Here is a 22,974-nt window from a genome sequence, read left to right on the forward strand (position 1 = left end):
TCTCCCATTGCGGAGCACAGGCTCCGGACGCGCAGGCTCGGCGGCCATGGCTCACGGGCCCAGCCGCTCCGCGGCATGTGGGATCTTCCCGGACCGGGGCACGAACCCGTGTTCCCTGCATCGGCAGGCGGACTCACAACCACTGCGCCACCAGGGAAGCCCTCCCCTAGAGTTTCTGATTCAGTGGGTCTGGGGAAAAAAATCTCGGGGATTTGCACGTCTAACAAGTTTCCAGGTGATGCTGATGCTGGTGGTCTGGTGATCACCCTTGAGAACCATTATCTAATAGGAATGAAGGTCTTCTGAAATTCCACTGTCAACTCTAGAGTGATAGGATGCTTAAAAATCATGAACACCATCTTCCTTTGGGTCAGAGTTTAACCAGGCAATGAAGATGTGCAATGAAAACACGGTGCTCGCCTAGCATGGGTTCTGCACACAGTGGGCCATCAGCCAGTTTGTCAATGGAATACCTAAAGATACAAAGCCATACGCTTGGTGACACTAACACAACCAGCTTTCCACAGAAACAATAAAGAAGCATCCCAGTGTGCTGTTTGTCAACTGCAAATCATGTGAGGCCATTTAGAAGCTGAGGAGTAGAAACGAATTCCCTTTGTGAACGGATGCATTAAGTAACATGAAAGCTGCATGGGAATCAAATAGATGCCTAGCCGCAAGTTGGCTTCCTCTTTAATGCCATTAGGAACTCAGACAGTCTTCTCAAAAAGATCTATTGTGTGCAAATGACATTTCAGATCATGTGCAAGGACTCTTAGCAGTGCCTGACTTCAAGAAACTAGAGAAAATATTAAGATAGTGACACTGTATTTCACCAGGAATCCAACGAGGCAGTGTGGCAGCACCCCTTAAAAATTTACTAAAATAACAAAGAATCACTCCAAAGAGAAATGGTGATATTTGAGGTGCTTTAAATCTGTAGAATTGTTGGAACAAAGCGTACTTGATAAGGATGCCTTCTGGGTTCAACTACAGAATTCCCCAAAGTCACTAAAACCAATTTCTGTAGCAATTACTGCACCTAAGTCAGACAGTTCACTTTTGTCAGACTTTATTAAATGACCCAGACAAAATCAACTTCTGTGGGGGAAATGAAAAGCCTGTATTTCCACTTGCAGGCTCAGGAGAAGTGAGAAACATCAAGAGAGAAGAGCCATTGGACCGAGTCCCCCTCCTGCCTCCAAAAAAATCCTGTGGCTTTATTTCACAGAATTATGACTCTAGCCCTCAGTTTCCTCATCTGTAGAATGAAGAGACTGGTCTTAATGGATCTCTTAGGTCTTTTTAGATTAAAAAAAAAATTCTATGTTCTATCAGGAAGTTAAGTTGAAAGAGAAAGAACAGAAAAGGAAAAATTTTGCTTTCAGCCAAGTCCTATTCCCGGAATGATCTGGGGTCCAAAATTTGAAAGCAAAAATGTAAGTGAGGATTATATTGCAACTGACTAGTTATAAAACCAAGGCCAGCTATGACTTGATCACAGGTTTTGCCACTTTTCAACATGGCGAACATACAGGCTCTCCCAGGTGCTTCAGGAACGAATGCTTCTGGGACTCTGCCTGGCACATCCTGCAACACAGGAGCTGACTCTTCACAGAAACACAGCCTCTGATTCCTCTTCTTACCAGCTCCAGAGAATTTCCTTTTTTTTTTTTTTTAAAGCAAAAAGCATTGGTCTATGTGTGTTTAGAAATGCACAAAACAAATCAAGAAATAAATTCATATGTGGAAGGACAGAAATGCTAGTCTTAAAATCCAAGCAAAAACTTCCATTTTTATAAGCCTAGGAAGACAATATAAATAAATCAGAAGGAGTCAAACCTGCTGGCAGCAATTGCTAAATCTCTGTCATTTTCTAAATAACCTTCCTTGTGCTGAAAGGTATATGCAGTGACTGTTTCATCTCTCTCCCTTCTGGGACAGGGGGCTTTCTGTGTCTGCTTGAAACTGTCCCTAAATTCAGAGAGAATCACCTACTTTGTTTGACCTTTTTGATGATAAAATGAGTGGTTTCTTTACTTCTCAAGTCACTCCCTACTTCTGAGAAACTGATAACAATGACAAGTGTGGGAAACAAAGATTGGAACAATTTAAGTGCAAATTCTGTGAATAAATGCATCATTGCTGTTTCAAAAACCTATCCTATGTAAGAACTACCATTATGACCCAGCAATCCCACTACTGGGCATATACCCAGAGAAAACCATAATTCCAAAATACACATGCACCCCAGTGTTCATAGCAGCACTATTTACAATAGCCAGGACAAAAAACTGTTCTGGGCTTCCCTGGTGGCGCAGTGGTTGAGAGTCTGCCTGCCAATGCAGGGGACACGGGTTCGTGCCCCGGTCCGGGAAGATCCCACATGCCGCGGAGCGGCTGGACCCGTGAGCCATGGCCACTGAGCCTGTGCGTCTGGAGCCTGTGCTCCGCAATGGGAGAAACCACAACAGTGAGAGGCCCGCGTACCACAAAACAAACAAACAAAAACCTGTTCTATGTAATAGGTCAACAGGATGCTTCCTCTACCCAGGGACCCTCCTCCAGTCACCCATGACCTCCATCCCTGTCCCTTCAAAGGCCCCTGTCTGCATCCAGCTACTGCTGCTGTGGCCTGGAGGGGCCTGACCTTCCACCTCTGCCCACCTAAATCCTCCTTAGCTTTCGAGGAAGCTCAAACCCTCCCTCCTCCGTGGCAAGCCTCTGCTCCCCTAATTTAAACAAGCTGGCACTCTCTGAGCACATCTGGCCCTTTCCTTGTAAGGTTTCTGTGACAGCATCTCTGATACATGCCTTGTGCCTGGATCACACGCCACTCTGTTCCTCTCTCTCAGCCTCATGGCAGTGACTCTACAGCATAGTAGTTGCTCCATAATTATGAGTTCTGTGCAAAAACCATCTTCTGTCCTCATTTTTCTCCTGCACTGTGTTTACTCTGGAGTTGGCATTGTGATAGAGAACAAAGCAGTGCATTTTGATTGACTGATTGCCAGCTCTACAAGGGCACCAACGTGAAAACGGCCCTGGCCACGCATATGTAGCCACTAAAAATAGCTGCATCATTTTTAATGAGATGATATAAAGGTCAATGATGTACTGTTAAACAACAAATTCAGATTATAAGACCGTATGCAGAATGTGATCTCATTTTTGCATAATACACGTGTATGTATTGGTGTAGGCATGTCTGTCTGTCTGATTTGTTATAAATGTAGAAAAAAAAGGGGAAAAAAAAAAACACTGGAAGGCAGTGCACCAAAGTGTTCATAGATTCATCACCAGGGACAGTATTGATGGTAATTTCTATTTTCTTCTTTGTACTTTTCTAGACTTTTCCTAAAATATTTGCAATGAGCATACACTACTTTGGAGTTAAATATTAGGCGTCCATTTTATTTTATTTTATTTTATTTTATTTTATTAAGAAGCAGAGAGAGGTGAACATGAGCTGTGAGTCACATCACCATCAACAAAGGACCAACTACTGAACACGTAGCTCCCATGGTACGTGGTCAGCACATGTGGGGAGAAGCCACATAGAGTTTTGCTTAAAGACCAGGAATCTGAATTTGCATGGTTAAGCATTCCTAAGCGTTCCATCACCTCTTCCTATGAACTTTCTCCTGGACCACAAGAGCTGGAGCTATTTGGCTCATTTTGCTGAGACCAAGAGAAAGGAATGAGCTTAACTCTAGTTTCAGAACTAGGCCAACCGCTGTGGCCAACTGGGCCCAGAAGGGCACACCTGCTCCCAGGGGCCTCTCACTCAGTGCCTCTCACCCTTTGCGTTCCAGCAATGTGAAATGACGGATACTTTTAATACAAGAGACCTGTCATTTATTTATTAGCTGGGGACAGGCTCTGCAGCAGAGAAGGATGCATTATAAATCAACTCCTTTCTCAGTCATTAAAAATTAATCTAGTTATAATGTAGAATGTCAGTAATTTCTTTATTAGAGCAGCATGTCGTTTTTTTTTCTTTTCTTCCAGGTTTTGTTTTTTACTTCCTCCCTTCCCTGAGGATACGTTTCTTTCTCACAGTGGGCTGGGTATAAATTACCCCAGGGAAAGGTATCAGGAAATATAGCTTTTTCAGACAGAGGTTACAATGGAGCAGTGGAATCAAAGCTCTGCAAAAAAGGACTGTTGACCAATTTCCCCTCAGAAATATGTTCTTATGGAACCTTCCCATTTTGCCCCATGGAAGCTCATTTATGATATTCTTCTTTTGTTTCAGACCCACCATCCATCAAAAATGGAAGGCGTTTTAGGTCCTTGATAGGCTAGAGAGAAAGAAATACATAAGGCAGGTGATTTTCGGTGTGTTGGCAGGTCTCTGTGTCCCATCTGCAGCTGGTTGCTTCCTCACAGAGGGACCTTCATTAGCTTTTCTTTTTTTTTTTTTTAACATCAATACATATTGATTTACTTTATTATTTTCAATGACTACATAATATTCCATTATATAGATGCACCATCATTTTTTAAACTTGTTCCCCCGTGATGGGTCATTGGCTCTCACTGACAATGTTTCCATGTAGCTTTTCTAACGTTTCCAAATTAATTTGGCATTCACCAAAAAAGATGTATGGGTATTAGAAGCCCAGGCCCAGAGCAGGAACCCTTCATATACCTCCTCCTTTAGGCCTGGGATTCAAAGATGCCAAGCAGACCAGACAATGCTGGAATATGCCAAGAGGCTGCAAAGTTGATCCTCTGAGAATGCTTCCCTTTGGTTCTTCCCCTGAGTGGCAGCTCTAGGAAATGCAAAAACTTGGAATTATAAAGAGGGTAACTTCTGTGCTCCCTGGCTTCAGAGGAAGTAAAAGGGAGAACCTAGAATATATGTGCATCTCCTCCCCACCTTGGGCACATTGAGAGGTTTGCAATGGTTGGGTCAACCAGATGACCTTCTCAGATGACCTACCAAGGGCTGTGTATGAACGGAAGGGGACCTTTCCACACCTGCCTGCTCTGCCCTCTGACAAGCTGTCCTGGTCCTGGGGGGTCTCCCCGAGACAAACAGTATGCCCCAACCCAGGTTACTGGTGTTGATATCTTTGTCAAACTAGCCACAACTGAGTTAACGCTCTTAAGTAACAAATCCCCACAAATCCCCAAGCACATATTTAAAATCTATTTTCAGAATTACACTGAGCATAATTCAACCAATCAATGAGCCATTAGGAGGTTAGCCCCAACACGTCTTCATTACCAGTGGCATTAGGGCCACCCGACTTAGCAGAATCCAATGCGAAGAGTTGCTGTGTCACCAGCAATTCTAGGTCTGGGGACGGAAGCTAACACAGTGCCTGGTGAGAGGCCCGGCTGGCTACAATCTGGGTGACAAATTAAGCTACACAGCCTCCAGGGACAGGAGAAAAGGAAGCTTGGCCAAGAAAGAAGCCAATTTGACCCCAAGGACTCTCATTCCCTTCCTCCCAGGGTAGCTGTTTCCTCCCCTCCACTGCCCATTGATTTTGGACCCCACTCTGGGACGCCTGCCTTCCAGGCATCTGAAGCTCTAGATGACCTGCTGAGGTAGGAGTGAGGAGGGGGCTACCTACATGGGAGCCATGAAAGCGCTAGAAAGGGACTCCCTTCTGCTGACTCGATGGCGGGCACCATGGGTCACCCAAGCCAGCATCTGTCTGACGATCCCCAAGCTCATCCTCAGTCTCCCGGAAGGTGGGGTGCAGATGAAGTGGAGGTCAGCTAATAGTGAGAGGACACAGCCTGGGCCAGGGCAAGAGGCATGTTCCTTAATCCCTGAGTTTGAATCCTGACTCCATCACTGACCAGCAAGTGACCTGGGACAAGTTCCTTAACTTCCCTGAGTCTGAGTATCCCAATCTGTGAAACGGGGACCATGACACTAACATGACAAGTGGATTTAACACAGACAGAAGGACTGATGAGGAGAAGAGAGGGTGGCGGGCTCTGTCGTACCACAGTTTTGTCATTGCCTAGCTCTGAGACTACAGGAAATGACTTAATCTCCCCAGTGCCTCACTTTCCCCATCTACCAAATGGGGGAAGTAATAGCACCTATGGTTTTTGTAAGGATTAAACAATTTATCATATTTAAAGAGTTTTCAGTGCCAACAGTGAGCACTCCGCTGTGTACGATTTTATTATTATTTTCACCTGCTGAAAGCTCAGACCCTGGCCCTGAGTAGGTATTGAGAGGTAATGAGTAAATGTGATTTCTCCTCTCTTCACGACTCTACCCCTTTCTTTCTCTTCACCAGCCCCTGCTCCCACCCACTCTCCAGAAATGATGCTTCCAAAGGATCATACAGCAGCTCCCAGGAATTCACACAGCTTTGCTCAACCAAGATAATCGGATCCAGCTAAAACCACATGAAGAAATTTGTCTTTGCTTGGGCATATAAGTATAGCCTTGAAAATTAGCAGGACAATTTCCCAGACCAGAACAGTACTGACAACGACCACAAACTACCAGCTTGCTTTCCCTCAGCGGAGATAGACAGAGGAGGAGTAAAATTTGCATGAGATCAATGTTCTCATCTTCCTCCTGCCACTTCTACCCCAAGAGGCCTCTGCGTACTCCTAGCAGAGCAGGAGTTGACCCTCATAGAAGAACTGGGGTGGTGGGCAGTGTCATTTCTCACTTTCTTTCTTGCTAACAGACTCTGATTCTGTGGAGGGTATTCACACCCCTCCGGGCAGCCTTATGCCTCAGTGGAAGTGAGTTGCATCCCCAAGCCTAGGGGAGTATCTGGAGGAGCCTAGGTGTTTTAGTCCCATTTTCTTTATGGGTGACTGGCTTAAGAATAAACAGATGATGTAATTCTGGCCAATGAGACAGGAGGGAAAGGCTGCGGGGGAACTTGGGAAAAGGTTTTCTCAATTTCAATCAACCCACAAGAAGAGACAATTCTGTGCTGTCCCTGGGCCATGTGTTTGGTTGTGATGCCTGGAGCTCCTGCAACCAGTCCGTAATCATGAGGGGAGCCAGCCTGGTGGTAAAGCCAAACACAGAAAGGCAGAGGCAAGAGAATCTCAGAAAAGCAGAACTAGAGTCCTAATGTATTTCACCAGGAGCCTTCCCTACCTATTTACTTGAGTTATGTGATGACTAATTGCCTTCTTGTTTAAGCCCAAGCGAGTCAGGATTGCCTAGTACTTTCCGCCAAAAGATCTGAACTGATACGATCAGTGTCCAAAACATGAGATATGTGCACAAATATAAACAAGACCCATAAACATGAACATTTGTGTCTAAAAGTCCCACGTGTAGGTCTGCTGAGGAAGAATGAAGGGGCTGTGCACTTAATGTATAAGAACAAGGAAAAAAGGAGGCCACTTGAGCGGCCAGGCATTAAAGCCCTAACTGTATAAAAGGTACCATATGGGCACAGACATACAAGTAACTCAAGTGACACACTTGGGCAGGTATATGGGGGAGCAGGGGCACTGCAGTTTCAACAAAATAATGTTTCCTGACAAGGGGGAAGGGCAAACAAAGACTATAAAACCAACACAAGAATCTCACCATGAATCTCTCTGCCATCCCCTAGTTGCACCCACAGCTTTGCAGCCTCATAAACCCAGAAGGAAATTGGCCTGAGCACTCTGCTCATCTGCATTGATCGTTTCCTGACAACCGACATATTACAGTCCTGACTCCCAAGAGCATCTCTGTGGCTGCGGATCTGGGTGATAAACTGCTATTTCTTAGAGCTGGGGGAAAGAAATCATTGGAGGGAAATATTCTTATCTTTTCAGAAATAACTTCAAGCTTTGCAAACCTCTATTTTTGACACCATCAATCTGGTTTCCTCCAACAGCATATTTGAGGCAGGAATTGTAACTATCGTTGTAAGAATGTCGTTGTCAAGGCAAGGATGGTCATGTATATGCCACTTAGGCAAGTTGACAGAGCCCTTTCAAATTCTCATGCCACGTCATCTCAAAAAATACCAGCTAAGGTGGTCACATTTTCTTATCTCAAGTTTAGAGATGGTGGATGCCTTGTCCACAGTCATGTGGCTGCTGAGTCAGTAGGCTGGGACCAGGGTCTAGGACCACCCATACTCATCTTACTTTCTTTTCTAATGAAAAGGGATCCCCTTCTTGAAATAAAGAGGTTCTTTGACCTTCCACCCAATGGTTTGGAAACATTGGCTTGGGGGCAGCAGCCTGCATCTTGGATTGTGCGTTTCTCCTTAGAGACGGCTCCCTGAGATTCCAATCCTAAGTGGCAGATCTGCCTGGAAACAAGGAACGCAGTGAAATTTGGCCATGACCAGCATCTCTGGATCTGGGGGTTTAGGAAGTGTTAGAGGCACCTGCAAGAACTTCTAGGCAGAGAATAACCAACAAAGACCCCTGATCCACTTGCATGAAGGGCACTTAGTGCTCTGCCAGAAATCCTGAAGAATGCCACCTCCCCCGACTTGGGACATTCCCATGGAACTCAGCCACTTCCTGTCCCTCCCAGATGCTTGGGAAGAAATGGGACAGAGCACATGCCAAACAGGTTCAGGCCCATCTGGGCACTCTGTCACATGAGTTATCACATCTGCTGGGGAGGCAAAAACAGAACCCCAAACACCCAGAACAGCCCAGAATGCGATCCACTGAACATCTGCGTCCACAGAGAGATGCTAACAAGTGTACCTCAAAAATCAAGTTCGGAGGTCCAATAAATTTGGGAAATGCTGCAGACCCAAGTGTTCTCCTACAAAGTTGCAATGACCTTTACCATTAGAAGCTCTCAGAATCCCACAGTAAAACAAAAAACAAATTCAATCCAGGTTTTCCCAAACCTATTTGACCATGGAACTTTTTCTTCTGAAAAACTCCCAGAGCACCATTTGGGAAATCCTGCATTAAAGGCAGCTGGGGAGAAGACAGAAGGACAGTTGCACTCAGGGTTTCTTGGCTAACAGGTGAGTAGAGCTTGGGTTTTTAATTACTGACCATTTAGAAGACAGCACAATGAGAAGGAGAACTTCCCAGCTCTTAGGCACATCTCCCATCTGGCGTATGACTCATGTGCTCATTCAGAGGAAGTGGAGATGATGACCATTTTCTCCTGGAAAGGGCTTCTGGGAAGAGAATACTAATAGGGACTGCCACTAACAATAGCACCCCTTGCTGTCTCTAAGGATGGTGAGGGGGTTCGTTTTTTCCTGTCTTTTAGTCTCTGCCCATAAAATAGGAATTTCTATCTCCTCAAAGACACAGGAAGTAACCCCCAGCTCTTCCCCCAACCTGTGTGCTTGGTCCCTCCCTGTGAGAAGTGAGTGATTCACCTGATGGGTGAGGTGGACAGAGTCCATCATCTCTCATCATATTCTCTTCCAGGTAGGGCTAATGCAGAAAAGGGAGACTCTTCCTGCCTGCGTGGTTTTCCAAGGAGCTCCTAAACTTTCTGACTTGCAAAAATGAGGCAACCAGATAGACAACCTCTGCTCTGAGACCCAACTCCTGTCTGTGCATCCCAAGTTCAAAGCTTGGGAGAGGCATCAAGAAGCCCATTTTGGCTTTACTTCTAAGCAACTTTCTTAAGTCTAGCAAGAAAGCCCAACTTTTGATTCCTATCTGATCGCTGTATGGATTTCTCAGCTGGTTCAGAATGATCACCCTTAGAAACTCCCATCCAATTTATATGCTTGAATCCAGTTGAAGGGAAAAAGAGTAAAGGTCTGGGAAATCTTGAGCTGGAGAGGATCTCTGGAGGGAATTTAATCTTCCCACTCCTTGGAGACAAGACTGAGGCCAAAACATGCCTAGAAGACAAAGAGTCCTTCAGCTCCCAGGGCTCTGGACAGGAAGGGAAGGACCCATTCCACATCTCACTCACTTTCAGCTGTTGGGTGCACCTTCCCCTGCGTTCATGTTCCCCCACAAAATGACATGACTACGGGCTGACTGAGGGTCTTACCATTCTTCACCTCCTCTTCCACCACGGAGCACATGCTTACCCCGTAAATACTTTTTTTTTTTTTTTTTTTTGCGGTACGCGGGCCTCTCACTGCTGTGGTTTCTCCCGTTGCGGAGCACAGGCTCCGGACGCGCAGGCTCAGCGGCCATGGCTCAGGGGCCCAGCCGCTCCGCGGCATGTGGGATCTTCCCGGACCGGGGCACGAACCCACATCCCCTGCGTTGGCAGGCGGACTCTCAACCACTGCGCCACCAGGGAAGCCCCTATATACTTTTTTTAAGACAATTACCGTGTATTTACAGTGAGCATAATTATACCTAATTACTTAATTAGCATGACTACATGCAGCTACTAACTTTGAGTATGTGATTATGGCGGTGAAGCACAGAACATATGAGGTCATGAGACTCAATAGGAAGGCAGGTTGTCTTGGCTCAGGGAGATGGACCAGAGTCTGTCCCTTTGGACTAGTTTGGTTACAGCTCCAAAGTACATGCTCAGCAATTTCTAGCGTTTCAGATAATTTGGGGGAAATGCAATCACATGATTTTTTTAAATCCAGGGATAGAGAAAAAAGAAATGGCAATATGCTATGCTTAGATTATGCCTAGATCTAGGGGATTTGGGAGTCAGTATCCACAGAGGTTACTCTCCAGAGACTAAAACCCTCAGGACAAGCTCAAGCATGTGGGTCCAGGACTTACTGCCTTGGCTTTCAAGATAACCCATTCTGGAATCATCTAGCTTTGTCTGGAAAGAAAAGAAACTGGTAATGTGTCTGAGCGCTCCTTTCCTCCTTGGGCTCACCAAACCTAACACCACAGCCTTCTCAGGGGTTTGCTACTTATTCTAACCGGATCTGAAAATAGGACTGAAGAAAAATCCAAGGGGAACAATCCTAATTTTTGTTTGTTTAAAATGTTCTATGAAAGACTGTCTGGCAAACAGAGCCTGGAGACACCCAATCGGTGAAAAGGGCTAAGGCAAAATATCACTATTACCTTCACCAAGATTCAACCTATAGTTCCCTTAATGGGGACCATCAAGATCCAACCAACAGAATAAAGGAAGAGATGCATCAGAACGGCCCACGCTCATATTGGTCCTAATCTCTTCACGTCACATTTAGCCAGGCCTCCCTCCTAAACCAACCTGAGGGGAGCAAACAGCAATCCCCCCACCCCCTGTAAGCCAGCCTCCACTTCAGCTCCACTCCCAGAGGAAGAGCTCCTAGCCCAGCCCTGTAACCAGATACCATTCCTTCCACCAGGCAAGTCCATCAGGACTTCTGGTAGAGAAAAACCTAGAAAGGCATATTCTTCAGGAGCAGCAGCTACGACTGCTGTCTCTGCTCCTGGTTCCAGGGTGGGAGGCCTCCCGGACAAAGGAGCCCATTCTCCATATTTCATCTGCAAGTTCACTACGCGGAGCTAAGTGGCTGGGAATAAACATCCATCATTACCCTGCGCTAAGCAATGTTTGTTAGTATAGAAGGTGACAGAAATCTATATCATGCCGATGCACTATTAATACTGCATTATGTCCACAGACTCCATGCTCCCCACCACAGCTGGTAAATCGGCCCTGGCAGTTCCTCTTCCAGAAAAGACAGGGTCCGTGGCTGACTGGCCCAGAAGAGGAAGAAGAGACAAGCCACTCCCTTACTCCTGATGTAGAAACCACTGGTCCCAGCTAAGGGACACAGTTCACAGACCTACTGGTTCCAGCTTTGGTCATCTTTGTGGACGTGCTCGCCTTTTAGGCTGGTATGATAAGGGAAGTGCATCAAGCAATTGCCCTGAGGAAAGAGAGTGAGGACAGGACCCCCAGACAGCTGCAATGTAGCCAAAGAGAGGTGAGGAAGGGTGGGTCCTTCACCCTATCCCAGGGCCCACGTCAGAGTACCCGGCACTTAATAAGAGCTCAGTGGACGTCTGTTGACCGACTGAGGAATAAAGGAGAAAAGGGGGTTGGAGGGAACCAACACAGATGGGGTATCAACAGCCCAATGAGAACGACATGCTGTGAGGGGCCACAGGACAGAGCTGCCGGCTCAGCCAGGGAGGGCAAGTGACAGGCCTAAGAAAGCAGGATGTAGAGGTGACCAGCCAGGAGAGGCTGAAGGTTGAACGCACACGTATGGTTCAAAGTGTAGAGACTCACGTGGAAAACAGAGTCCTGAAGGCCTGAAAGGAGGCCCGAAAGACCAGGGCCAGCTTGAAAATGACACATGGGGAAAGAGAAGGCATTAGCAAGGTTTCTGGGAAACCAAAACAGAAAAGGGTTTGGATGCCCGAAGAGGTGAGGGTCACTGGGGGCTCCGGGTGGGCACCGTAGAGAGTCAAACTGCTTTTGAGACGCTGTGAAGGCATGAGCACGCTGGTCAGAAAATCAAGGCGCCAGTTCCGTAGTCAATGTGGCAATTGGCCTCAGACCAATGACAAGTTAGAAGTGAAGTATGCTCACTATAGGCTAAGGAACTATCCGATGAGAATTTTACCATCATCAGTTGCTGGTACAGTTTAGAGCAGAAGACATATAGATGCACACACTTGTGTGTACACACACATACACAGACACACTCGAGAAAGCACACAGAGTAGGTGGGTGTGCACTGACAAGTCCAAGAGACCCTGGGGCAGGAGCTGAGCAGTGGAGGCCAGTCTAATATGACATGAAAAGAACCTAATCTGCCTTGGTACTGCCACCTGGAAGACAGTTTGGCTGTTTCTTACAAAGCTAAACATCCTCTTACCATGCGATGCAGCAATCGTGCACCTAGGCATTTATGCAAAAGAGTTGAAAACTTATGTCCATGCAAAACCTGCACACAAATGTTTATAGCAGCTTTATTCATAATTGCCCAAACTAGAAAGCAACTAAGATGTCTATTGTGGGTTGAGTTGTGTCCACCCACACCCCCCCAAAAAAACAGGTTGAATTCCTAACCCCCAGTACCCTAGAATGTGACCTTATTTGGTAATAGGGTCATTGCAGATGTAATTAGTCAAGTCAAGATGAGGTCATACTGGAATAGGATGGGCCCCTAATCCAATATGGCTGGTGTTCTTGTAAGAAGAAGGTCTTGGGAAGACAGACACACAGGGAGGATGCCATGTGAGGACAGAAGATTGGAGTGATGCAGTGGCAAGCCAAGGGATACCAGCAAACCACCAAAAGCTGAGAACAGGGAAGAAGGGTTCCCCTACAGGTTGCAGAGGGAACAGAGTCCCCCGAGACCTTGATTTTAGGCTTCCAGCCTTCAGAACGACGAGACAATACATTTCTATTGTTTGAAATCACACAGTTTGTGATACTTGGCCACAGCAGCCCCTTAGACACGAATACAATGTCCTTCAATAGCTGAATAGATAAACTGTGGTAGAGCCATATGATGAAGTATTATTCAGTGATAAAAAGAAATAAGCAAAAAAAAAAAAAAAGAAAAAAAAAAGAAATAAGCAATCAAGCCGCGAAAAGACATGGAAGAACCTTAAATGCACATTGCTAAGTGAAAGAAGCCAATCTGAGAAGGCTACATACTGTATGATTCCAGCTATAACGACATTCTGGAAAAGGCAAAACTATGAAGACAGTAAAAAAGATTAATGGTTGCAAGGGGCTGGGGAGGGGAAATGAATCATGGACCACAGGAGAGTTTTAGGGTAGTGAACCTATTGTGTGTGATACTTAAATGATGGATACATGACACCATGCTCTTGTAAAACCCATAGAACTGTACAACACGAAAAGTGAACCCTGCTGTAAACTATGGACTTTAGTTAATGATAATATATCAATATTTGTTCCTCAATTGTAACAAATGTACCACACTAACTCCAGATGTTAATAATAGGGGAGATTTTGGTGAGGGAAGTGTGAGGGGGTAAATGGAAACACTCTGTACTTCCTGCTTAACTGTTCTGTAAACCTAAATCTGCCCTAAAAATTTTTTTAATTAAGAAACTGACTTATCCCCAGGGCCAAGTATTTCCTTATCTGAAGGCAACCATGGTCCCTTGGGAACTTGATTTTGGGGAAGAATTCAGAAAGGAGGATAAGTCCCAACAGCCAGACCAAGGCTGACCCAGCTTCATGACTACAGGGACCTTCAGCCAAGGTGCTCTTCCCCATAGGGCTGTCCTTATCGTGGAAACAGGGAGAACATCGAGCCTCCACAATACAGCATTCCTCAAAAGCCAGCTTTCCTGAGTCCAGGAGGTGGAGAGTAAATGCTTGTGGACCACTGGAATCCTAGGCAATGTGATCTGACAGGGAAAGGATGCATCCTGGAGTCAGTAGGTCTGGGTTTTCATCTCAGGCTCTCTCTTAACAGCTGTATGATCTGGGACAAGTCCCTTAAGCTCACTGAGCCTCAGTTTCTTTATCTATAAAATGGGTATATCAGCCTCTCCCTCAGAGAGTGGGCGAAAGATTGCATGAGGTAAAAAAATGGAAAGCCCAGCCCAGGGCTTGGTCCAGAGGAGGCTGTCGATGTACATCAACGACCTTTCCCTCGGTCTGTGGCATCTCTTGAGAGCCTGCACCTGGAATAAAGACACACTCACCAAGTGTCATCTGACACATGGTTGGTTGGTATCTTCTCCAACCCTAGTCCCATGCTGTGTTTCCACAGACAAAGGAGACTGGTAACACAGGGAACTTCCCTGGTGGTCCAGTGGTAAAGAATCCGCCTTCCAAAGTAGGGGATGCAGGTTCGATCCCTGGTCGGGGAACTAAGATCCCACACGTTGTGGGGAAACTAAGCCCGAGCGCCACAACTACTGAGCTCGTGTGCCTCAACGAGAGAAGAAAAAACCTGCACGCCACAACTAGAGAGAAGCCCGTGCGCTGCAACTAGAGAAAAGCCTGCATGCTGCAATGAGAGATCCCACATGCTGCAACTAAGACCAGATGCAGCCAGAAATAAAAATAAATAAATAAATAAATAAAGGAAAAAAAAAAAAAAAAAAAAGACTAAATAAATAAATAAAGGAAAAAAAAAAAAAAAAAAGACTGGTGACACATAAGAGCTACTTCTTGGAATAAGTTCAAAGTCAGGTATGGGAAACAGGACCCACATCTTTGAGAAGGGACAGGACGACCTAAGATTTCACTCAAAATCATGCAAGACTTTGTGCATGGCTTTTCCTCTAAGCCGTGGGTTCCCAGGAGGGAAAGGTCACTTTGCAATAAGATGGGCCTAGGAAGAATTCACAGGTGGTTGGAAGTGAGCCAGATGCCCAGTGATGAGTAGGTACAGGAAGGAAGAAAAGGGAATGAGGGGATGCGGGGAGGGAGATGGGCATTTCAAGCGGGAATTACACTGTGGTAACAGTCGGAGGTGTGAGCTTGGAGGGAGACCTGGAAAGAAGTGACTAGGGGTAGAGGCTGGTGAATCAGCAGCAGAAAGGAGCAAGGTGAAGACACGAGGCCCCGAGAGTGGCCCCTAGGGGACAGAGGGTCCCATCCTGCATCTTGGAGATAAGCCCCGGTGGCAGTAAGCCCCTGAGGGTAGGGACCATGCATGCCCTGTTCCCCATTGTTTCCAAAGCCGAAAAGAAGGCCTGACACAAACCCTCAATGAATATTTATGGAATAGATGAAAGGGAGAAAAATCAGCACTGTGTTAATGACTCAGATGCTAACAAAGAGGAGGGACCCAAAGGAATATGCTCAAGTTTTACCAAGAGAACTCAGAGGTTCCTGGGGAAACAGAGCTATGAGACAGGGAACGTGAAGAGGTATAGTGCTGAGTGGAAGGGGACAATGTCTGAAAGGGGAGGTGAGAGCAAAGGATGGCTGGCCAGGGTCAGGGAGAGTCCCTGACTACAGGCCCACCAGGAGGGGAGAGGTCAAAGGGAGGGGTGGAGAGCTGGGAATGCTGACGCTGGGGAGATGGAGCACCGCATCCTCTGAGACAGAAACAACCTGAGAATAAAGGCAGACAGCCTGGCCTGGGGACAGAGGGCAGGAGGGGAGCGTGACACGGCTTAGCACCCCCAGCTGGCCTCTGCTCTCTCAACCAAGAGGCAAAGTTGTCCTCTGAGAATGGGTTTGGGAAAAGGGGATGAACAGAGAACCCCAGGGCCTTGAACAGAGCCAAGGAGCCTTCCAACCGAGCAACAGGCAAGAGCCAAAGCATGACTCCTAACACAGCCGCCTGCAGTCCAGCCCAGCACAGGCACCACAACTGCAGCCCAGAGTAGTCATAAGGGGGACAAAAGTCACCAAGTGCCCAACATTGCTACAAATAGCTTGAAACTTCTCCCCAATGACCCACCTAGACCGGCCCCTTGCTGTCTCATTCACAAGGACCTAGCCTCAAATTGGCTGTGTGACATGGAGGGCTGTACCGGTTTCCTGATGCTTTTGAGCATCAGGGGGCTTTAAATAAATAATGAGGGTGGCCTCACTAGACTGCAGATTCTATATCCCACCCCAAAGAGCAGCATCTTTATTCAGCTCTTCCAGAACCCCTGGAAAGGCCGAATAAATTTAGAATAAAGACAATGCCAAATGCAGAGCACTCGGGAACATAGGTGAGGGGCTGCAAGCATCTGATAACAGATGGTACTAGGTGAGCTCTAAACATCCTTGCAGCCCTGACACACTATGAAAAATGCTACGGATCAGACTGAAGACAGAAACTGAGAAGCCAGGAGAGGAGCAGTGTCTTAATCACTCCAGCCAGAAAGGTCCCACCATTTATGATAAACACGTGTGCAAAGAAAGAAAAGCACTTCTGTGCTAAATCCATCACCGGAGGACTTGCGGAAATGAGGCCTAAAGTCAGGTAGCTATGTCCCCGCGATTTCTTCCCACAGTCCGCATTGTTAAATGGGATGAGGAAGGGACTCAGATGGGAGACACCCACCCCCGGGGCCCCAAGATATGAGCATTTCTCCTCCCTTAATCCCCTGCTTCTTGCCGTCCCCCACCCCAAAGGAGTGACCCCAGCCCTGTCTGCAGCATCATAAACGTTCACTGCTTATTTATCCGCCAAGGCGCATGTGGTTTTAATTATTTATGATAGTGTTTCATCGCACATGGGGATGTGTCTTGGAGTCCCTTCCCTTGACTGATGAAGGCTTTGTAATCAGAGACCTGCTGCTTCCCAGCCGGTAAATCTCAGCGAGGAGAGGGCCAGGCGCTCCCTTCCAGGACTGTGTGAGTCAGCCACGGATTCGCAGGGGGAGGATTAGCAAAATCCGGTTACAGGGCTCCTGCACGTTGTTTGTCCTTGCCACACATGTTTTCTGAAAACAATTAAGAGCCACCCGCTGTCTACTGAGAGGACAAAACGTACCCCTTCCCTGAAAAGGGCATCTTCCCTAATATCAGAGGGTTTGGATACGCTGGATTCATCCAGGGATTTTGCTCTGATGAGGTCTTGTTTGTTCCCTACTCCCTCAAGTCTTGTCACTAAACCTGCTTCCTCTCTGTCTCCACCGACCCCTTCCTGTGTACACAGAAGTGCTGTCTGGACGAAGAAAGGCCGCCTGCTTTGAGTCACAAACACAAGGAGCCGTGGAGACGCTTCTCCTCTGCTCCGTTTCCCAGGACGACAGCTCCTTGGCTGGGTGCTGGGTCCTGACATCAAAGGACACTCAGAACCCACCGGTCTCTCCACGGTGCCCACTTATTCTGATGGCCCAGAGGGATCTTCCTCCCCACATGCCAGATTCGCCCCATCTGGAAACTATGCCACCACCTGGTATCAGGAGCCCATGGGACCCTGCTCTATCCCAGGGCCCAGAGCTTCCACTACAGGGAACAAAGCCCATCTTCACTTTTCCCGGATTCTGTCTTTATGAATTCACCTTCTCGCTACAATTTATGTGCAAGCCCAGAACACACACACACACAGCGCTTTCACAGTCATTCACCAACATTCGAGAAGCGGTGACAAATTTGAGTCACCCCACCCCACATGCACATTCCCAGCTGAGGTTAAAAAGCCATGCTCTGCTTTCTCGTTTCAGCTCTCATACTGTAAACAAGTGTCCTTCTTGTGGTCTATCCAATGCCACCTTTTCTGCCTATTTGTGCTTTTCGTGGGTGAGATCCCAGTTTAAAGCAGCCCCCAAGCATAGTGCTGAAGCTCTGTCTAGTGTTCCTATGAGTGAGAAGGCTGCGATGTGCCTTATGGAGAAAAGAGGTGTGTTTGATAAGCTTTGTTCAGGCATGAGTCATAGTGCTGTGTTAGCCACTATGAGTTCAATGTTAAGGAACCAACAGCATGTATTAAGGTGTCTTTAAACAGAAGCACACATAATACAGTTTATGTCTTGATCAGCTGATAAAAGTGCTGTGACCAGAGGCTTGCATGAACCTAACCCTGGATTCCCCCTAGGAACAATGGTCCAGTGTTCGCTAATTTAGTGGTCAAAGTGACTTTACAGAATCCTTGGAATGACGAGAATCAGTTGTATATTCAACAGCAATGCCAAGCCTCTATTCAAATACCAATATCACTCTAGAAAGCTCAGCAGCGCCAACCCTGGACCGAGCTTGGACCCATGCTACCATCACAGAAGGGCTTTCCTCCCAGCCTCACCGAGGTCAGTCCAGGATGACCCTGATCTGAGGTGAGAGCTTTAGCCAGAGTACAACCATTCTTTGCACTGTCTTCCCCACTGTTTATCTGAAATGCAGGTATCTTTCTTCCCTTGCCCAGCCCTGGTCCAGAACCCAAGTACCCTTCCTCTAACTGGTACTGATGGGGGAGTCTGATAAACACTGAGACAGATTCTGGAGGACATCAAGGTTGGGAGGCAAATGATGACCTTATCCTGATTCTAGCCGAGTCCTTCCCACTGTGGCAATCCTCTCACTAAAAACAGAGCCAGAAACACAGAAGCAAAGGTGGACAGGGTGGCTGAATGCCCACTCTGCTATAAGATGGACCAGTGGGAGCAGGAAGAGTTCTGTGAGCTACAAAGAGTGTAGCCCAAGTATAGAGAGCTCCGCCAGGAGGGAGAGCAAGACCAGAGGCATTTCTTCCTAGGCTGACCTGGGACCAGCGGACCAGACAAAGAGAACCGATTGGCAGAAGCCTACAGGCAGGGAAGGGGGACTCACAGCCTCCCAGAACCTCAGGTTTCCTGTCTGTAGAGGAGGCCTAACCTACCCCATCCCTTCTGTCCCTTCTAGCTCTAAGGCCCTCTCCAGGTGTCTCTGTCCCCTCTCCTGACATAGCTGACCGTTTCTTGGAGCGAGAGCGGTGGGAGGGGAGGGGTGTGCACTGTAGTCGCTGAGCCTAGATTGAGCCTGGGGACACAGCAAGGGAAACAGCTGCTGGATGGAGGGCCAAGCCACGGAGGCACCAGGAACGGGGAGAGGCCCTAGCGGACTCAGCAGAAATACAAAGGGAGGGGCTGAACCACCAGGAGGGAAGAGAGATTAGGAAGCAGGTGCCCTGAGCCCTCTGATCTGAAGGAGACATCTGTAGCGGGGAGGGGAAGGGTCCTAGCACCGGGGCCATGATCTGATTCTCAGAACGTGCACTTCGGGGCACTGGAGGGGCAGCTAGAGAGATGTTTCCATTCGAAAGGGACTCACCGCCCTTCACTCCCTTCCCCTCTAGTGGAGGCTGGGGCAGCGGGTCTGACGACCTCAGGGGCTGTTGTCCGGACAGAGTCAGGTTACATTTCCTGAATACACAGGCCAGGTGCACAGGTACAGCCAGCCGTGTCTGTGCCCCCTGCCTTACTGGGAGCACCTCTCCAGGTGGGGCTGGGCCTCCTGCCTCCAGGCTGCTCCCCGCCCCGCCCCAAGCCTGCTCTGCCCAGGGGACTCTGTCCCAGTGGTGTCCCCTCGCCCAGGCTATTCTTCAGGTTTTGAAACAAAGAGGGAGGGTCTCTTAGAGAGTGGGAGGTTAGCAGGTGGTAGGTCACCCCAGAAGGTTCCAGAACCCCAGCTACGTGGTCTATTGCCATGCCACCCTCCCTCCCCAGAAGGGACAACATTCTACTGTGGTACTCACATGTGTCTGGCTTGTGGCAGTTGTGTCCCTGACGGAAGTACTGGGGGTTCTCAATGACCGGGATGCGAGTCATGCCGATTACCACTGTGTCCGGCCCGGCATCTAGAGACGAGGGCGTGGTGATGCCATGGTTGATGTGATGCAGCGGGCTGGCTGAGTCCTCCTCGCCACTGATGACAGCCACAGGACCTGCACACACCAGGAAAGACACAGGACCCCGGTGAAGTCACATCCAGCCAGTGCCCAGCCCTGCCCACAGACCTTTTCACTATTTTTCCCACCACATTTTCCAAAGGAGCAAAATCCATTTGAAGAGTATTCCCCGAATGCTCTGGATTCTAAATTGAGAATAACTGCTTAATTCTCTTTCACGAGAGGGAGAAAAATCTACCTCATCACACCATGGAAACAGCTGCAAAATAAGAGTGAATCTAAATGATTATGACATGAAGTATTCCCACTTTCCCCAAATCCAAATTAGCTCAAAATAATTAAAAGTTCAAATAAGTTTCTTTGCTTATATAACAACAACAGGATTTTTAAAATGACCTAGCGGTAGTATGCAGCCTGTCCCTTGTCTCTTCAAGAGCTTTCAAAACTACTGATGCTGGGTCCCACCCTCAAAGATTCTGATGCAGCTGGTCTGGGGATGCAACTTGGGCATCAGGATTTAAAAGCTCCCGTGTGAGTCCCAAGTCCAGCTAAGATCTGGAGCCTCTCTTTAGGGCCTTGGAGGCTGAGAACCTTTCCAGAGTGGCCATCAGATGCCTACAGGAGTATGAAGTAACTTTCCCTGGATTCTGCTATCAACCCTCCCCGGCCCACAGACAGATAAGCCCAATGTGGGCTTGGATCTAACTCGGCCAGCTTTCACAAGCGACAGCACTCAGGCTGCAATACTATTAGCCTACAGACAGGTGGGCCAGCTGACCCACTCTTGAAAGTTCCATATTTGCCCCAATGGCTTCAGCGAACACCATTTGCATCTTCACCAACCCTAACGCCACCATATTCTAACCCAAAGAAGAAAACCAGTAAATAAGGTGATTTGCGAACACAAGTTGAGAAAGATGATTAATGATGCTGTCTTGGTAGAGAAATGATTCTGTTTGGTGGTGTGCTTCTCCCATAAGTACAAATAAAACTCTTGTAAAGTGAATTAGCTGTAACTGTGGCTTTCTACAAGTGGCATTTTAAATGGCTGCTTTGCAAGACACATGGTCCCAAGACAAAACACCTGCTGTGATTTGGTTTTGCAGCTTTTGAACAATATTTCCACTGCAGAAATCCACTTACATCTTACTGAAGTTTATGGGGAGAATATTTCCCATCAAATAGCAAGGTGAAGCGCCAATGAGGCAGAACTAAATGGAGGATGGGTAAACGCAAACTGAGGACCCTGAATTCCACTCCGTCAGCACAGACAGGCTTATTTCGATCCACGACAAACGTCTGACTGTGCTTGGAGACCATATGAAAAAAGTAGCAGTAAGGGGCTGCCCAAATACTTGCAGGCATCACGTGCCTTGCAAAAAGAGGCCAGTTCTCGAAAATACCTTGTAAACTTTTTTGAAACACTTCACAGTGATTTCCAGTTAAACATGGAATGCTGAACACTGGTCTTTAGCTTGCTCACCCCAAATGCTATTAACATACAAAGGAATTAAAGAAATATTGGTGTACAAAGAGGAAGAGGGGAGACAAGAGGAAATGAGATATTTTAACAACATTTTGGAAGATAAGAAACCAAAGGAGGAAAAGCTCGCTTACAGAGAGGAGGAAGATAGGGAAGAAAGGACCACCAGGTCTGCGGCAGGGAATCATGACAGGAAGTCAGTTCTGCTGGGGAGACCCAGTACTTGAAGGGTCAGGGGACCAAGGAAGGCTGCAGTGAGGCTCGGGGCTGGAACAAGTCACCCCGGCCATCACCTCCCCACCATCCGTCAAGAGTCTAGTGGTTTCATCCCAGAGAAACTGAACCTGAAACGTTCAGGGGAAGGCTGGGGTGAAGCACGAGGCAGAGCTCCTTCTTCTTACTCCTAAAACAACAGAAACGGGACTTCCCTGGTGGTCCAGTGGTTACCCACACAGGGGACGTGGGTTCGATCCCTAGTCAGGGAACTAAGATCCCACATGCCGTGGGGCAACTAAGCCCGCGCACTCTAGAGCCCACGTGCCACAACTACTGAGCCCATGTGCTCTGGTGCCCACTTGCAGCAACTAGAGAAGCCCACGTGCCACAAGGAAGAGCCTGCGCCATGCAACGAAAGATCCCGCATGCCGCAATGAAGATCCCGCGTGCCGCAACTAAGACCTGACGCAGCCAAATAAATAAATATTTAAAAAATAATAAAGAAAACAACAGAAACCAGGAACAACACTGCTTACCCAGCCACCTTACCCTTGGTCTTGCCTCAAATACCGCCACCCCAGAGGAGATTAGAGAATGCTTCTCTGGAGAGACTAAATGCCTTAGAATGGACTTCTGGAGAGTGACGTGTGAGGGTCTCCCGAGGAAGTCGAGCTTACATGGCAATCATGCCTTAGTGAAGCGGAACAGTTGACAAGCCCCACCGTGCACACAAAGCAGGATCTTATTAGCTTTCTAGTGTTCAATTCCTAAATACGAAGAAACAGTTGAGGATCACCAGACACTTCAGCAAACCTTCAGCAATCAGGGACCTGCAGGAAGCAGAGGCAATTCAGGGAGCAGAAGACTTTTTAAAAAATATCTTCAGAAAGATAAATGAAGACATTGCATCCAGAAGATAAGATGATACTTAAAAATGACCAATTAGAAGGTAAGAAAGAATCCTTGAGAATTGTGATCATCAAAATTTGAAAGTCATAGAAGAATGGAAGATAAGTCAAGAAAATGTCCCAGAAAGTCAAACAAAAAGGAAGAAGGTGGTAAACAGGAAAGAAAAGATATGAAAATTAAAGACTCGATCTAGAGATCCAACATCTGATTAAAAGGAGAGAGAGAGGGCTTTCCTGGTGGCACAGTGGTTGAGAGTCCGCCTGCCGATGCAGGGGACACGGGTTCGTG

At 47.3% G+C, this 22,974-nt stretch overlaps 1 protein-coding gene across 4 annotated transcripts in view; it reads right to left on the reverse strand.

Annotated features, from left to right (window-relative positions):
• The window catches only part of NTRK3 (neurotrophic receptor tyrosine kinase 3), a 296,832-nt gene that overhangs the window by 122,956 nt on the left and 150,902 nt on the right, over positions 1–22,974 (reverse strand). For all 4 annotated transcript variants that reach the window (XM_055088208.1, XM_055088207.1, XM_055088209.1 and 1 more), the window contains one exon: positions 19,926–20,114. In XM_055088208.1, coding sequence (XP_054944183.1) covers positions 19,926–20,114 — 189 coding nt within the window. The remainder of the gene's footprint in view (positions 1–19,925; positions 20,115–22,974) is intronic.

Source organism: Physeter macrocephalus, chromosome 11 (assembly GCF_002837175.3).
Source record: "Physeter macrocephalus isolate SW-GA chromosome 11, ASM283717v5, whole genome shotgun sequence".
Classification (NCBI taxonomy): Eukaryota; Metazoa; Chordata; class Mammalia; order Artiodactyla; family Physeteridae; genus Physeter; species Physeter macrocephalus.